The 18,329-nt window shown below is 43.1% G+C and overlaps 1 protein-coding gene across 2 annotated transcripts; it reads right to left on the bottom strand.

Moving 5' to 3' along the window:
* Positions 1-2,696: 2,696 nt before the first annotated feature.
* LSM6 (LSM6 homolog, U6 small nuclear RNA and mRNA degradation associated) lies at positions 2,697-16,977 on the bottom strand. 2 transcript variants are annotated; one of them, XM_008685448.2, is made up of 4 exons: positions 16,837-16,977; positions 8,481-8,596; positions 5,087-5,200; positions 2,697-2,990 (listed from the first exon to the last, which is right to left on the bottom strand). In XM_008685448.2, the coding sequence occupies exons 2-4, from the start codon at positions 8,572-8,574 to the stop codon at positions 2,956-2,958; spliced, it is 243 nt and encodes an 80-aa protein (XP_008683670.1). In that variant the 5' UTR covers positions 8,575-8,596; positions 16,837-16,977; the 3' UTR covers positions 2,697-2,955. The 2 variants fall into 2 exon arrangements, with proteins under 2 accessions (XP_008683670.1, XP_008683671.1); XM_008685449.2 differs by lacking the exon at positions 16,837-16,977 and adding an exon at positions 15,345-15,369.
* Between the last annotated feature and the right edge of the window lie 1,352 nt (positions 16,978-18,329).

Here is an 18,329-nt window from a genome sequence, read left to right as displayed (position 1 = left end):
ATCGAGGTGGAGCTCGGCTGCCCCGTGGGTCACCCGCTGCCCCCCAGCAGCTCAGAGCTGCGTCTGCTCCCCGCACAGGACCTCGGACAAGGGTGAGCCAGCCCTGCCGCGTGGAGGATCAGGCCCACCCACAGGTCATCTTTGAGCAAGAGGGCGCACGTTCGCTCTGTCAGGAGAAAGACACGGACTGGTAAAGGGGCCACACCAACCTCACTGTGAGAAGCGACAGCTCAGCGTTAGAGGTACTGGACCCCGAGCCTCAGAGCGCGGCTCTGCGGCACACCGAAGACTCACGACCACCTCACACGGCCTGTGGCCTGAGGTCATGCTTACCGGCTCTATGGAAAGGCGGTATTTTTTTTTTTTTAATTTAGGAATGTATTAACTGGGAATTTCTGAGTTATCCTGCAACAAAACCAAACCAAAGCCATCTTTTCAGACCCAGCTTCCAAAACCAGAGAAAGAATCAATCGCGATTTTTCTCTGGAATCAAATGAAGAGGTCATTGAAGCACAAGGAGCAAGAGGTTCCTCAACCCCACTCTTGGCCTAGAGAGGATTCTTTTTTCATGAGGAATAAAATCTGAGACTTTGCCGTTTTGGGTTTGGGTACACCTCTTAGTTTCTGTGAGAGGCATTTATCATGGAAAGGATATGGTTAATATACTGCGATGGTTAATTCCATGTGTCAACTTGGCTAGGCCATGGTCCCCAGATATCTGGTCAAACATTCTAGATGTTTCTATGAAGGTATTTTTTTTAATGAGATTAACATTTAATCAGTAGAGACTTTGATTAAAGCAGATTACCTTCCGTAATATGAGTGGGCCTCATCCAATGGGTCAAAGACCTTAAGAGAGAAAGACCGACTTTCCTGGAGGGGGAAATTCTGTCAGCAGACTGCCTCTGGACTTGAACTGCAACTCTTCCCCAGCTCTCCAGCCTACCAGCCAACCCTGAAAATTTGGGACTTGCCAGCCTCCACAATCGTGTGAGCCAATTCTCTAAATCTCTATGTATACACATGCTATTAGTTCTGTTTCTCCAGAGAATCCTAAGACACATACTGTGGTAAAAATTGCCATTGTTCATCAATATTTCTGGTTTTCTCTCCTTCTGGATCCTGGAAACTTAAAGGAAACCATGGCCATTAACTGGCTTTGGTTAATAAAATGGAGGCCAAGTGACTGGTCACCCCCAAGCAAAAGCCTCTAAGAGCCCGGGCAGGCCCGTTTCTGCTCCTCCCCTGCGGCACCAAGCCTTGAGTCACAGAAATGGCCGAAACACGAGGCACTGCCTCCCCCAGGCCGAGCCTCCGGGTGACTGCAAGGAGCAGAGTCCCACCAACCGGCCCCTGCAGATGGAGAGCAGGAGTGAGAACCGTTTGTTGTTTCAAACCACCGAGATCGGGGGGTTGTTTATGATTGATACACCACTTGGGAAAAAAAGTTGTCCTGGTGATTTGTACTCACTGACTGAACCCTTTTCAAGCCCCTGTCAAGAAGTGATAAATTATTGAAGCGTAGCATGAAGTGTTTTCTTTTTGGTGTGCCCATAGTAAAACCCTGTGAAATGTTTCTGTTCACCTTTCCTGAGTTATTAAAAAATAATTGTTTCCAATTACTCTGATCTTTAAAATAAAACAAGACAAAATGCCACAGATCCTTTTCCAGAACCAGCGCCACCTCCCCCCCCTTCCCTGTCCTGCCCCCACATCCTTCAACCAGGCAATTGTTGAAAATCACACCACCAGCTCCTGGAACAGGAATGCTGTTGCGCTTGGGCAGGGAGAGAGGAGGAAGGCCAGTCCAATGTTCACACAGTTGTCTGGTGTTCATTCAACCTCAGTGCCCAGATAGATTTGTTGTTGCTAGAGACTGCATAAACTGCTCCGAGAAGAAAGCAGGGTTGTGGAAATCTCATTAATAAACTGTGAAAACCCTCTCAGCAGGAGTCTCAGAATGCAGAGGGGCTGCCTTGTGCCAAGCCACGTGAGTGCTCGGTGCTCTGCTCCTGGACAACATCACACTCCAGCACGGCACGGATTCGAGAAGGGCTGCCCCAAAGCCCCTCCCTGAGTGGGGGGCGAGCAGAAATTCTCCGCCAATCACGGGTAAGCAACTGGAACCTGAGTAAGTTTACAAAGTCCAGGCTTTGCTTTAATCTAAACGGCTGCCAGACAGATGTCCGTACAGGACTGGCTCCTCCCGTCCTGTGTTTCATAAACATTCGAGAACGACACTGATGCCAAGGCTCCTGAGAGAAGGCAAGAAAACCGGACAAGTCTACCTGCCAGGACGCAGTGCAAGGTGGCTGCAGACTGACCTCGCTCTCAGCTGACCAGAATATGGCCAAGCTTCAGAGTGTCCCCCCCACGCCATGTGCATTCCCACTGCCTTTGTGGACGTGCCACCGTGAGGTCCCCAGCTCTATCTTCTATCCAGGTGACAGGATCGGAGGCTGAACCTTTTGACCTCACAAACCCTTTTCAGCCTCAGACTAAAACTGGATGCCTTCGCAGGACAGCCTCCCTCGAGCATGAGCATTTCGTGTGGCAAGCCCAAGAAGATGCGACAAAGGACATCTCGAAAATGGTTTAACCTTCATCATGTGCATCTTTTCATCAGACAAGTGAGTAAAGCAAATCCAATCAAATGACACTGCTTGAGATAAGTAAAAATCACATACAGAGAAATGGATTTTCTTTCTTTCTTTTTTTTTTATTCCTTTGCGTTCTGCACACTGACACAGCAGGAAAAGAAAATGCCTGGAACTTAAATATGGAGGAAGCTCTTTACAACTATGTCCACGATTTTGTGCAGTCTTCTCACTCGCATGTCAGTGAAAAATCACCAACTATTATGAAGCAGGACAAGTTACAAAAGAACAAAACAAAACAAAAAAATCTCATAGAAAAATATATCCAAGTATGAAAAGTATTGTTCTCCTGGTGTCTTCACATCCTTCTCTTCTGTGTACTTATATACAATACTGGAAAGAAAAAAATAACTACATTGAAAAACACCTGTGCTTACGTATCATAACAGCAAGTTTTAAAAGCAAACAGATTTTGGCCTAACATCTCTGCAAACTGAAAAGGAATTTCCATACCACACAATAAATTCTAGGACTAATGAAAAACTAGATTTCATGAATCCTGGCCTGAGTTTGACGTCTTACGGGACCGTGTTCTAGTGTTTGCTAATCTGACTGCAAATTGTGACCAGGCAGATAAAATAAAATGGATGTGAAAATCCCTGGAATCTAAGAATGTTTTATAATTATAACAATTCTGCTTATGGTAAAGTAAATCACTAAATCTACCACAGGCTAAACTTCAGATTAACAATAAAAAACATATTTTCATCCATCTCTCCAATATAACTCTGAACTTGCTGTTTACTATTTTAATTACAACAGGATAAACAAGAGCTGAGGAGTTCTGGGGGGGGGGGTTGGGTTGTTTTTAAATACTAAAATCTTTATTCTAAGTTTCCTTTTAAAGTACCAACCTTTGGGGCGCCTGGGTGGCTCAGTTGGTTAAGTGACTGCCTTTGGCTCGGGTCATGATCCCGGAGTCCCAGGATCGAGTCCCACTTCGGGCTCCCTGCTCGGTGGGGAGTCTGCTTCTCCCTCTGACCCTCCCCCCTCTCATGCTTTCTCTCTCAAATAAATAAATAATCTTTAAAGTATCAACCTTTGGTGTTATCCAAAGTTTTGCTCAGCTGGTCCTCTTGTGACACTCCAACTGAACTCTAGGTTATGTGGTACATCAGAATAAGACAAAACTTAGTAACTAGGTGACGCTGGTCAGGCTTTCACAGAGGTGTCCCTCCCCTCCCATCCCCAGGCCTCCTCAGACTCTGACAGTTCTGTTCAAAGTGAACATAAAGAGGTATCCTGGTCAAAGAACATAGCACAAATTAAACAGGATCCTTTTTAAGAGACAAGGATGTGAATTTGGGAGTCTAAGGGTAACTACCACTGATTACATCATGGAAAAAGTTATATGAAGGAAAGCATCAGAATGACGGTAGAAACACGCCTGGGAAACTGGACAAGCCCGAGAAGTAGTGTGCATGTGACAGGATCTGGCCTGTCACCACGCACAGGTGACTGCTGCCCTCAGCTGTCTGCAGATGGGGAACAATCAGAACATTTCTAGTAAATGGAGGGAGTAAAATAATAATAATAGAAAAAAATCGAGGAAATCCTACATGATGGAAGGAATAAAAGCCAGCAAAAGATGTACACAAAGCTAGGATGTGAAGAAATATGGCTCTGCAAGAACAGGAGATAGAATACCTACAGTAAAAGTCAGGATACTTAGTTCAGAGCCAAGATCCAACTGTCGAAGGGGGATGAAGAAATTACCCAGAACTAAAGCATGAACATCAATAAAAATCCACACTGAAGAGCCCCCGAGCTCCATGTGGGGGATGGGCCCAAAGGTGGGGATGGGGGATGGGCCAAGGGATAATTCCCTCAGTTTTGATGTTTCTCCCTTCCCCCTGAGAAATTCAAATATGACTTCACTGATAATTTTTTTAAACAAGGTACTTAAGAGTAACCATAATAATCATAGCAACATACAAGCTGTTAAAAAGTGGAGTAACTTTAGAATGTTTCCTATTTTGTCATTTTAGCCAAATGAAAGGATTCAAACCTCCACAAAAAGCATGTGAATGTTTAAGAGAAAAAGGACAATCAGGACAAGCTATCTGCCAAATGATGCAAACCAAAGATAGTGGGGGAAACACAAGCTACTTCCACAGCGTGAGAGGCAGCGTTGGGGTTTTAATAAACTGTATTCAGGGCTCTGGGTCGGTGTCCTAATACCCCTCAGTTCCTCATTAGTAAAGAGAGGGAAGATGAGAATGTCTATTCCAAAATTCCATGAAGCATCTTAAAAAAAAAAAAAAAGGGTCACAATGAAGATCTGAGATTGCAGACGTTAAAAATAAACAAGGCAAAACTAAAACTGAACTTTTGAATTATGGAGAAAATCTGCTGGGGATCCTGATTATAAACAAACAAACAAAAAGCTCCGTTAGATGTCGCACGACTGTGCAGCGAGAGAATATTACCATTGTTTCCACGGATAAACGCATCGCCATACTTATTCTTCAGTTGTCCATTTACATATTCCTCCGTCTGCTCCAAGGCTATGTTCATGTAGCCATCCAGGCACGCCAGGACCCCTGGAGGCAGATGTAGTCAAAGAGAAGATACACAAGGCGGGTAAGAGCGGAAAATTACAGGGTATACCTCAGAACTGACAACCTTGCGATCTGTTAGCTCTTACATACTTAAAATAAAAATTCACGCTGTAAGTGAAACTCAACGGTTCCATTCTACGCCAACGATGGCGAAGACGCACACAGTGTGAACGCAGTCACGGACGTACTGCCCGCGGGGGACACATCGAACGATCACTGGCTTCATGGGACGTGTGGTAACGACAGCGAGTTCTAAAGCCTCACAAAAAAATCACATAACGAGCGTGTTCCAAATAAAACACCGTTCTTTGAAAGCTCAAATCGGGAGTGGGCAACTGTGCAGGGACAAATGACCACGGGCCGACACTCCTCGCTCCCAGTGGCATTTCTTACTTGGGCCACTCGGTGAAATATGGGTCTGGTAGATGTACCGTGCTCTCTCGCAACATCTACCGCAGCAGATGAATGGGCTCCCGGGTTAAGGGGAAGTCTGCACGGTCTGTTAGAATAAGAGGAGAGGAGACAGCAGGTGCTCTGAGAGCATCTGAGAGCTGCGACTCCTCGCGAAGAGCAGCTCGAGAAGGCAGGGCACCATACTGCATCGTAACACATCCCTTTCTGTTTTGTCACAGTTAGAATAGTTCCAAATCCAGACTAATGGAGAAAAATGGCCAAAAACGTTCTAAAGAGCTTTTAAGGAAACTGTTTGAGTGAATCTTTTTAACTGTGTTAAGATGGTATAAATTGTGCAAAACTTGCCCTGATAATTTTTCTCAAAAGATGAAAACATATAAGCCTCTGAGTCTCTAACATCACGTGCTATTTTCTAGGAAAAAAAAAAAAGAATCAAGTAAAAACAAATACTACAGGTTTGATTCAATTAGCCAAGTCGATAGCTTCATTTAGTCTCTACTTCGTTAATATGCTCCTCACTCCCTGCCTCTGCCTCCATTTTCCTTTAAACAAAAACGTTCCTTTTCCAAATTGTGTGTGTAATGAGAACACACGACATTAATCTAACGGAATTCTGCTAGAAGCTGTACACTTTCAAAGAATCAGAAGAGATTATGAACAATTTCAAAGAATCAGAAGAGATTATGAACAATTACTAACAATTATTTCCCATCAAAAGAAAGCTTAAGCTATAACTTCCAGTTTATTTCCTACTGTATTATTTTACATCTAAACCACGATCTGAAGTGAGCAAGAAACTTCCGAAACATGATATGCAAATCTGTTTGAACGTTAACCCAAAGCATTTCAAGATGAATTATTCACTAATAATAAAATATCTATTCTTCTAGCAAAGGTTGTTTTAAGAAAAAGATTCCAGGAGGTTGTTAATTGTAACCCCCTCCCATCTCTAAGGGATAAACTACTATGAATAACAGAAAAAACAAAGTTCTCCTCAAACTTAAGAGAAATTGCTACAGAAAGCTGGGTTTTTTAAATTTAATCATGACAGTTACTAGCCTTGTGAAAGGCTGTTCGACCTCACTAGTAAACAAACAAAGAAAATGAAACTATTACTTGTTGCCAGTTAGAATGGAAACGTAGAAAACAAGGCTAAAACAAGGGTTAGTGAGAACACAGAGAAGAATAACCCATCTCCCCAGAGGGCAGGGCCACTGGGCATGCTCATTAACACAGAAATCCTAGGCCGGGGAATCTATTCTAAAGAAATACTAGGACAAGTGCTCGAGATACAAGTCAAAGGAGCAGAGATGTTTACTTAAAAACAGCAAAAAATCGGCAAACACTACAAGCACATTAATAGGAAAACTGGTTAAAAACAAAAACAGAACCGTGCAGCATGAAACACTCTGTATTGTCAGACAACTGAATGCATTCTTTTCATGTAAGAAGAAAAAGAAAATCAGGGTGTATGTACAGCTGATCCCATTGATATAAAATTATGCTTATAGGGACACAGGTCCAGACTGGTAAGCCTGAATTATCTCTGGATGGAAGAATTTGGGGAGACTTTGCTTTCTTCTGTATACTTTTCTCCATTATTTGCTTTGAAATTCTTTTTAAAAAAAAGAGAGAGAGAAAAGAAAGAAAGAAAAAAACCCCACATATACTACCTTTAGAGATAAAAAAATTTTCCCTAACAAGTATAGAGAAAAAAAAGTCAGGCTAGGTTGGTTGATCTCTTCAATGAAGTGGGTTTTGAGAAGACACTGAACACATGTTCCCACTCTGACCAACTGCTGAATATGCTCAAATCCCCAGAAGTCTGTTATCTCCTTTGGCCTCATCAAAAGTTCATGGGTGTGAAGTGGAATGTAGAGACTTTATATCTCAGTATTCAGTATAAATCTGTTAGTTCCACTATAAAAATCAAATTAAACTGGAGATAGGTTATTGATGTCAAGAAACTAACGGGTACATAAACAGCAGAGTGATTTCTTAACCAGGCTTTTAGTCAAGCTTGCGTTGGGAGTCCTAGTTCCTCCCTTACTAGGTGGGGAGAAACAGACATCTCAAAGGATTTATGTGAAGATAAACTGGAAACTGAAATAATGAGCACACACTGGACACAGAGTAAATTCTTGGGAAAATTTAAGTTTGCATGTGTGGAAGGAGGAAAAGGCTCAAGACTACCATCCTCATTCAGACAAGAGACCACGAAAAGGCTTTACTCTGCTAATGAATTAGTAACCTGCACCCGTGAAATGTTCCAATTCATGTATTTGAATTTTGGAAGATTAGGATTTCAGTAACTTTAAAAAATGGGATTTGATACCTTTCCTCCCACAAGGTTAATTTCAGGAGTGTCACAGCCTCTTAAAAAGAGCCTTCTCGAAAAGAAAGGGAAGGTGTATTTGGACAGCATGCGCACCGAAAGAGGGGGAAGTTCATGTTGTAAAATGATACCGTCTAAATAGCTGCTTGTCAACCTTGAATACTTCGGCAAAAACAAATGCTGTTGTGCCAAATGTTCTTTGGTTTCCAGTTATTCATGCCTGAGGTGACTGAGAATCCTGGCTATTACGAGGACATACACATAACAGTCGCAAAGTGGAGACAGGAGACAGCAGGCGCACAAATCACACCGGAAGTCAGAAGCACACACTCGCCTACCCACCCTATCTCCAAAGGGAACCATCTCAGAGGTAGAAAAAGAAACGGGCATAAAAACTACTGGTAACCAATGCTTTTTTGTTCTACTGGGCACATTTAAGAGCTTAATAAAAACCAGTTAAGTCATATTTACTCATTTAGCTGCACCAGTGAGGATAAAGCACGAAAATATTACCTCGATAATCCACTCCAGAATTCAATTTTACCACAACTGGTCGTCCGATGATTTGCTTTAAGAAGTCACTGGGGGTTTGCTTCCGTAGACTCATTTTCACAATCCTGATCAAAAATCTGGGAAGGAGCAATAAAAGTAGAGACAAAAGTTAATTATTCACCAAGAAAAGCCTTGAAGCCTTTAGCATATTTATAGGAAATCAAGAATCAAAGAACCACGTCTGAAGACTCACTGTTATTCACTACTATTACAACACGACAGCTGGGATGTCCCAGTGCTCACCATCAGCCAGATCCTAGGCTAATGTATGACCTCATTCAGTCATCCCACAGCAACCCTATGCCACAGCTTCAGGCCGGCTCCCCGTGTTAACAGAGCCCCTGTTCTCAATCACTTGTCACCACTGTCTCACACACGGTCAGTATGGCCCCCCACGACCCCCGCCACCTCCCTCACGTACTCAAGCTTATTCTACGCCGAGCGCGCTGCTGAGATCCTGATCAACATGGTCCCATTGAATCTTTCTAAGAACCCTGAGAAGAAAGCCTTAATAGCCCCATTTTGCTAATGAAAACAAAAGCACAAAACGCTGAAATAATGTGCCCCCAAATGTGATGGAACCGACATTCAAGATCCAAACAGTCGTATTTTAAAGTCTATGTTATATAATGTAGACATACTTACAAACTGATGCCAAAATAGTGTTTCTAAAAATAACTGTAACCATAATTGAGAGCTAATATCTGAGTGTATTATATGCCAGCACTTACCTAAGCACTTTTTATATGTTAATCCATTTAAACTTCACTACCTTATGAGGTAGGTATTGCTTTTAATCTTCATTTTACAGATGAAGAAAGAGACCCAGAGGTCCTGCTCTGGTCACAGAGCTAGTAAGTGGATGACCGGGCCGTGCTCTGAATCACAACCTTAGACAGGCTCCTGAAAGTCGCTAATGCAGCCAGAGATTTTTATTTACTCTATTGCAATTAGAGCAGATATACACTCTATATAATTAAGAAAAAGTCTTGTTTTAAAGTTTTTTTTTTTTTTTTTAAAGATTTTATTTATTTATTCGACAGAGATAGAGACAGCCAGCGAGAGAGGGAACACAAGCAGGGGGAGTGGGAGAGGAAGAAGCAGGCTCACAGGGAGGAGCCTGATGTGGGGCTCGTTCCCATAACGCCGGGATCACGCCCTGAGCCGAAGGCAGACGCTTAACCGCTGTGCCACCCAGGCGCCCCTGTTTTAAAGTTTTTATTTTAAGCACCCAGAGCTCATCACAGCAAGTGCCCTCCTTAATCCCCACCACTTATCTAACCCATCCCCCCACCCATCTCCCCTCTGGTAACCCTCAGTTTGTTCTCTGTAGTTAAGAGTCCGTTTGCTGCTTTCTTTTTTCCCCTTTGCTTGTTTGTCCTTTTTAAAAAATTCTACGTATGAGTAAAATCATATGGTATTTGTCTTTCTTTGGCTTATTTCACTTAGCATAATATATTCTAGCTCCATCCATGTCAGTGTAAATGGCAAGATTTCATTCTTTTTTATGGCTGAGTAATATTGTTTCATACACACACACACACACACACACACACACACACACACCTCTTCTTTATCCATTCATCAGTCAATGGACACTTGGGCTGCTTCCATAATTTGGCTATTGTAGATAACGCTCTATAAATATCGGGTGCATGTATCCTTTGAATTAGTATTTTTGTATTATTTGGGTAAATACCTAGTACTGTGATTGCTGGAGTGCAGTGTAGCTCTATTTTTAACTTTTTGAGGGGCCTCCATACTGTTTTCCACAGTGGCTGCACCAGTTTGCATTCCCACCAACAGTGCAGGAGGGTTCCCCTTTCTCCACATCCTCACCAACACCTGTTGTTTCTTGTGTTGTAGATTTTAGTCCTGACCGATGTGAGGAGATACCTCATTGGAGTTCTGCTTTGCATCTCCCTGATACCGAGGGATGCTGAGCATCTTCTCATGTGTCTGTTGGCCGTCTGTAGGTCTTCTTTGGAGAAATGTCTGTTTTGTGTTTTCTGCCCATTTTTTAATTGGATTATTTGGGTTTGGGGTGTTGAGTTTTATTAAGTTCTTTATATACTTTGGGTACTAACCTTTTATCAGATATGTCATTTGCAAGTATTTTCCCCCATTCCACAGGTTGCCTTCTAGTAAGAAAAAGTCTTAAAATTCAACAATAGGAGTCTGAAATACAGACAGAGCAGTATATACCCAAACCAAACATACACAGTTGCCAATCGCTCCTTTCAAAATTCATCTTGTTCTAGAACAGTTATCTGAGTCAAAATATTTTGATAAACAAATATAACAAAACTGTAGTTCCTTAAGCAAAAACTGAGAGCAAAGGACTTTGGAAGTTAATATTTGGTTCAGTCAAATTCAGCTCACTGTTACTTAGTAGCCATATGGTACCGACACTTAAAAATCCGTATGGATACAGTATTTTAAGGACTCTCCTCAAGAACTCAAACTGTTTTCAATCCGAATTTTTATAACACTTTCTTTCATAAACAGCTGCTGCTTATTCACTCCAAGTCTATCCACTCCCTGATGTGAACAAAGGTTCAGGAATATCGTTTAGAGATCTTCTCACAGTGAATCTGTGCCGGCTCAAGCAGTTTGGGTAAGCTAGAATGCTCGGTTACTGGCTTTTCGTTTCTCAAACAAATATATGTATGTCTGCACATATTTTCAGGGAAATTCAAGAACAGGGCGTTCACACAGGTTCTGACCTTAAAGAACTTAGAATCCAGAAGAATTTAAACTCTTGTTCAAAGGGTGTGAGTAAACAAAAGTGATTATAATTTAAGTAAAATAATTTTCTTTAACCACAAAAAGTCAACATCCTCAGTTCAATAAAAGAAAATGCAAATTTCACAAAGTACGCTTGAACTTGGGGCTGTTCTTTGGACCATTCCCCACCTCTCCATCTCCCTGAGGCCTGAACGATGTTTAAAATGCAATCAGCTGATTATTTTACTCAGCAAATTTTAATTTAACTTTCCCACTGGATTGCCAGTTGGTTTTTTTAGCTACAGTCTCAGCAGATAACTGGAGTTACAACTACTATTCAGGACGACGACTACTCATTCGAGACTCAGACCACACAATTTTATTTATGCTGTTTTGAGCACAAGAAAAAATATTACAAAGTAAATCCTGTAACAGATTCAATACTCTTGATGCGTTTAGTAAAAACAAACAAATCTTCCCATTCGTCTACAAACTGCCTTATTTATGTCCTGAACACGTGCTGTTTTGTGGTTGAACGGGTCTAGAGAGACTATTAACTCTGAAGGCCTGATGGAGACTCAGCTCATGAGTCAGGTGCATTTCCTATCAGATGTGAAATCCCACGATGGTGCTTTCTAGCTACAAGACTGAGACAAAACTAGCGGTTTACTTTGTGTTTAAAAAACAAAACAAAACAAAACAAAACAAAACCCCACTAAGATGCATGGTCAAGTGAAAATCTAGTTGACAGGAATATTACTAACTACTTTGTCCAAAGTTAAAAGTTAATGACAGCACAAAGACCCCAAGCCTAGGCAAACTGCTGGTATTAGCTATTTTTTTAAATGTTATTTGTCTTCTTTCTTCACCTTTTTAAAAAGCACAGATCAGACTCTTCTCAGCTCATCAGAGATCACACCCCTGCCATTAAAGCGCATCTTTGCTCCAATTAGCATCGATCTCTTCCTGAAGGTGTTCAACACTTCAAACTTAGCGCCTGAGTGTCGCGTGCACAGGCGGGGTGGGGGGGCAGGGGGGCAACACTAGTAAGACACAGGTAGCCTCGGGCCCTCAGAGCTTACACTCCAAAGCTGGCCCAAAAACATGTCAATGGAGAACTTTGTAGAAGTTGTATGTGTGTGGATAGAATTAGGCAGAGAACAGCACATGGCGAAAGCAGCTCACTTGGCACAGGCTTGGCAGAGCAGAGGCATTCTGGGGGTGACACCGGTGCTGAGTGGGACGCCAAAGGAGCCCAGGGGCCGAAAGGAGAGAAATCTGAGCAAAGGCACTGGACGGCACGCTTGGGTTTGAGGAGAAGATGCTACACAGGCCAGGACAAAACGCAGCCACAGGCAGGAGCAGGGCCACATTCCTGAAGCACCGCAAGGCGGGCTCAGAGACCTTGGACTTGAGCCGCCAGCTCAGTTTCCCAAACACGAAATCAACTGGCTCACTTGGAGATTCTGATTCCGCAGCGCTGGGGCAGGACCTGGGAGCCGGTTCGCACACGCCCGGCAGATTCCTCTGACCTGGCAAGTCTGGGGAACACCGTGTCAGCCACAGGGAGCACGACAGGGTCATGAGCAGAGAGCTGCCTGGGCTCCGCTCTCCGCGGGGGGCGGGCAGGTGGGCCATGTCACCTAGTGCTGACGTGGCGGCGTCCCCATCTGGTGGTGCTGGCTGCAGTCTGTCACTACCCTCTATCACTTTCTCTGCTTTTTTTGTGGCTAGTCTTTTCGCCCTCAAAAGACAGGAAGCCATGAAAGGAAAGACTGCTAGGAAAGACTGCTACCAAGCTTTTCATTTTTTCTCCAGAGCATCTGCATTCTGCTAAGTCTCTTGGGGAAAAAAAAAAAAATTTTTTTTCCAGAAGTTATTTGAAAGGGGGTGGTTGCTGCAAACGCGTTTTATCCATCACACTAGGAGACCACATCTTCCACATTCGTCTTCGTTAGGCTTCCTTGGTACTCCCCATTACTTAATGACTTGCCCATAAATCCATTTGGTACGAGTAAATTGGTCTCAACATCACAATTTTTCCCATCACTTGGCTCACGTAATTTTAAGTGTTCATCTTTTAAATTGGTTAAGGCAGAAGGCACAGTTCTGACCATTTCTGAAGCGAGAGAAAAGCCTCTTGAACCATAATCACATAAGAGGAAAAAGGCCTCCTTTCTGCGGGGTCACCTTGATAAAACTTCTCCCTTCAAAATTAAAGCCATAATCACCTCTATGCTTCTCTCCCTCCCCTGACTCCTACTCAGGCTTGTTTTAAATGACCTATTTTCAGAAATGGCTATTAAGTCAAAGGCAGTATATTTTCTGCCAGAAGCTACTGAGAGGTCTAGTATAAGAACATCTGCAAACTGCCCTGCAGAGATTTTTTTTTAGTAAAAGAATGGGGGAGAAAGAACCAAATTTTATTCATCCAACGATAAGCCAGGCTGCGTTAGATTCCCGAGCAATTCACATGGTAACCCTGTGAGGTGACAAGCACAACTAAGGCTTGGTCCCAAAGCCTAAGCCCTTTCAAAGCTGCCCTTTGGAATATGTCTAGACGCTCCCGTGACAGGTGGGGAACGGCCGCAGACTTCTACGGACATGTAGGGGAGATCCAGCTGGAGAGCAAAAGCACAGGAGGAAAAATGCCTAAAGGGACAAAGTGCTGTCAATTAGCCTGCGAAGAAACACAATGGTCAAAGGTTAAGAAATCTATCTAACACGATTTTGAGTTATGTCACTGAGCAGAAGACATGCAAATCCTTGCTTCTCGTCAGTGTTTACCTATAAACTTTTACCTCTTTGTAGATTATCTACAGTTTAGGGTGAAAAAATGTGAAAAGTAAATAATTACAATGAAGCATAACATTACAACCCACGTAAATGCAGCTTGAGACTAACACCTCAGCATCCGAGAGGGCATCAGACACGGAGAACAGCTCTCTAAATATCTCCCTTCTCAGACACTCGGGGTACCTAGCCCTCTTCTGAAGGCTTCATACCAATCCCTCCTCCCCACATACTAGGAGGCTACCTTCCTCCCCTCTCTCACTCCAGCCCAGAATCTAGCACTCACAGCACCCCTCTCCACTTATCCATCCGGCTGTTCGTAGTTCTCCCGCGACTGGTCTCTCACGGTAAGTTCTAAGCTTCTCAGAGTCAGGGAAAATGGTATCGCTGGTACCTAAGCTTACTGGCCGACCCGGTGGAAAGCATCTAAGGTCAGTGTCAAGGAAAATCCCTGTCCCTTGCTCCCCCAACCAGGAACTAGTACAGTATCATCTGTGCACTTAAGCGGCTATAGCGTAGTAATATCTCTGTTATTGACCAGCAAATAAAAGAAAGATGAAGAAAATAGAAATGCTTCTGTGTTGTACACGAATCAGGGGCATCTGAGTCGGCGGAGATGCTTGTTTAAATGCAGATTCCTGAAGCCTACTCCTAGTCAGACTCCCTAGGCAAGGGGCACTGCAACTCACATTTTATAAAGTTTCCCAAATGATTCCTGTAAGCAAATGCGGACATTGGGAAACGTCTGGAGACATTCTGGATTGTCCTAAATGAAGAGAGTGGTGCTAGTACATAGAGGCCAGGGGTATTGCTTAACATTCTACAAAGCACAGGACAGCCCCCCATAACAAAGGATTACCCGGCCCAAAATGTCAACTGAGGTTGAAAAACTCTGTGATAAACCCTAAATCAAAAACACTATTTTCTCTGGTCTTAAATTGATAAGGAGTTCAAGGTACAACAAATGAAAATGAACAGCTCAATTCTAATCAGATGATAGAGTACAAATTACAACTTAGTAGATATTTTACTCTGACAGAAAGGGAATCTGAAAACTACTATCAAAAAAAATCTTGAAGGCGTTGCCATTCTAAGTAATGGATTTCTAGTCCCAGTCGCGAAAATGGTCAATTTCCCATTTTTCAGTGTTACACTTCCCTCAGATGATTAAAATCTCTGTTACTTGGTACAACTCTAACACGACAGAATAATCCAAGTGATACCAACATTTTTTGAAATTCTCAGAACACAAGTATGCCACAGTTTTGCTGCGAGACCACCCGACGCGGCATAAGGAGTACTCACTTGGGAGACGGGAAACCTGAATTCTAATCCCAGCTCTGCTACTTAATTTAGCTGTATGCCTTGGAGAACTCATCATTTCACCTCTCAAGGCCCTGGCCAGGTTCCTCGTCTGCAAAATAAGGGAGTTATGCTAAGGGATCACTTACGAGATCACCTGCTCTAACAATTCAGTCAGCCTACGCAGCAACTCCGTAATACACGTACTCGTACACACACACCAGCGTAATCCTCTAGACGCCTGCACAAAATTCAAGCAACTGGAAATGTGAACCACCACCATAAAAAAAAAAATTCCAAAAAGAGGTTGATGTATTAGAAATATATTATGAGCTATCATACTTTTGGTGAAAACAGGCACAACATTACATGAATGATGTAAACTGCTAAAACTTTTCCGGAAAACAATTTGGCAATGTGTATGAAGACCTAAAAAGACCTTACTAGAATACAGCATCTATTGTAGTAACTTCCATGCTCAGAATCTAGTCCAAGTAAATCATCTGAAACACAGTTTTAAAAATAAAGTTCATCAAAGTATTACCTGGGGATGCTAAAATCAAACAAAAATTCACAAACACCCTAAATGCCTCACAGTCGGAAAAAAAAATGAATAATTCATGGGACCTACACAATGATAGACTGGGTAGCCAATAAAAAGATGCAAAATTAGAAATAATACTTAGTAAGAATCTTAAAGGAAAATGGACTACTTAGACTGCTAACTGATAAAACAGATGGTCTTCGCTCAAATAGAAAACAGCACATACGAGAATACAGAAAGAAATTATCAATGGGTTTCAGTGAATATTACTTTCTTCACTGAACTCCTGCGTTCTCAATTTTTCAACAGCCCTGTGTTACTAAGGCGTGGGGGTGAGGGGCACACTAAGCCACTACCAAGCTTATCTCCCATCATCCTAACGCTAAACACCCTAAACAAAAATACCCACAAGGAGCGAGCGCGCACACACCTACACAACAAAAGCCCTGGTGATAGGACCCAACACCATACAACTGTGGGCGTCGGCAACCAGAGAAGTCAGGAAGGTGGGAGAGTCCAGCCCTGACCCACCCCGCTGTAGTCAGTGCGGCCCTGGAGCCCTAGGAACCCGGCGAGGCCGGCCGGTGCGTTCGGGGCCCGCTTTCCCGCCCAGCCCGCAGGTCCGGTCTGGGTTCCCGCGGAACCTGAACAACCAGATCGGAAGGCAACTCGGCAGGGCCAGGTCGCTGCCCTTCGTCCCCGCGCGGTCTAGACGCCCCTCCGGAGGGGCTCTCATACCCGGGGACCACAGATCTCCCGGCCTTCCCAGGAGTCCAGGAGAAGCTGAGCGCATTTTGCTGGCGCCCGCCCCCTGCGGGCTCCCGGGGTCCGCGCTCCCTCCCGGCGCCTTGCAGGGCCTGCGTGGCCCAGATCCGGGCTGCTGCTCCCCACACCCGCCCAGAGCGACCGAACACTGCGGCCTCCAACCGCCCGCGCGGCTGCCCGGCTCACCTGGTGGCCGGGATCCAAACCCCCGCTCCAAGTGCCCCACAAGCCCGGCCTCCGCCGAAGACCGGACGAAATCGAAAGTGAAACTGCCGACGCAGGTGGCACTTTTCTGCAGCAACCCAGGATTGCCTTTCCTGGCTACGGCAGCCTGCGGGGGCCTAAAAAGGCCCGACTTCGGCGGCGCGCGCAAAGCCAAGAATCTCGTTTTGCCGAAAGGCAAAGTTGTTGCTTTGGAGGTCAAAGGAGAAAGCACTGATGCTTCCCCTTTTAACAGAAAACAAACACCCCTAAAATAAAAAATAAAAAAACTGGAAGTGATCTTTTAGCCGGGATTTCCTTTAGGCAGAAATGCAAGAAATAGCTTGAAGTCATACTAAACTGGAATTTACTGCTAACGTAATGACTACATTCAGAAAGATCCCTGAATAAGTTAATGCAAATAAATAAATAAAACAGGCAGCCTCAAATCTTCAAATCCACCTTTGGATTTTGATTAAGTGCGTGAAGATGAAGTCATTATTAGCAAGAGATTGTTTCCATGGCAACGTTAATTGCCACAAAAAGAATTAAAATCACTAAAGTAACTCCGTATTATAATGGCATAAATTGCATTACATTACAATCTAATTCTAATTGGAAATGGTAGTGCAGACATTATTTAGGTGCTGCTATGGGAACTTGGTTTGGAATTTTGCATCAATTCTCAATATTCTTGCTATTAATGGAAAGGGCGAAGAAAAAGAAAACTGTTATACCAACCCTTGATTCCTTTTTTTCTTCACACACATACCCTCAACTTACAACTTATACTTTAATTCTATTTGTGATTTGTAGTGCTATAAACAAAGAAATAATATCTTTAAATAGATTCTTAACCCTATTAAGTGTTATAGATCTAAGATGCAGAATTTTTTTCCTACGATAAAGATGAGTTTCCCGGCTTGTAAACCTCTCTTAGCTGAAGAAATGAATCTTCGATTGATATGGCGGACAGAGAACAACTGCGTGTGATTTGGTGGAAAAAAGAGATTTCCTTATATCCTTCCATAAAAGCTTACTTTGGGTAAAAAACAAGTATTGCAGATTTATTTGAAGCTCTTGCAGTATAAAATATAATGTAAAAAAATTGAGTATCATTTAAATAATTAGCTGTGAAGAACAAACATAATAGAATATAAAGAAAGCCCTGTCTCTAAAAGCCTTCTTCACAAAAGACCTCAAATTGTACCACATTCCTCACCGGTTGTTTCAATTATTTTTTTTTAAAAAAAGGATTTTTTGATTCATAGCCTTCTTCCCATTGCCACAGAACCCGGATGGAGTCATTAAGACGGGTGTGGTAGGCAGGGGGCAATGAGGAGTTTTAAGGGCACTGTTCATCGGCAGGGGTAGTTGCAACCTTATTCAAGGGCCCAACTAGACAAATGGGGTGGGCACCATGAATTACTTCATAAGCCAACAAATTTATCAAAATTCAGTTGTGCCCAGAATCCCCT

Source organism: Ursus maritimus, unplaced genomic scaffold (genome assembly GCF_017311325.1).
Source record: "Ursus maritimus isolate PB19 unplaced genomic scaffold, ASM1731132v1 scaffold_11, whole genome shotgun sequence".
NCBI classification, from domain to species: domain Eukaryota; kingdom Metazoa; phylum Chordata; class Mammalia; order Carnivora; family Ursidae; genus Ursus; species Ursus maritimus.
This window is presented reverse-complemented; position numbering and strand designations above follow the sequence as displayed.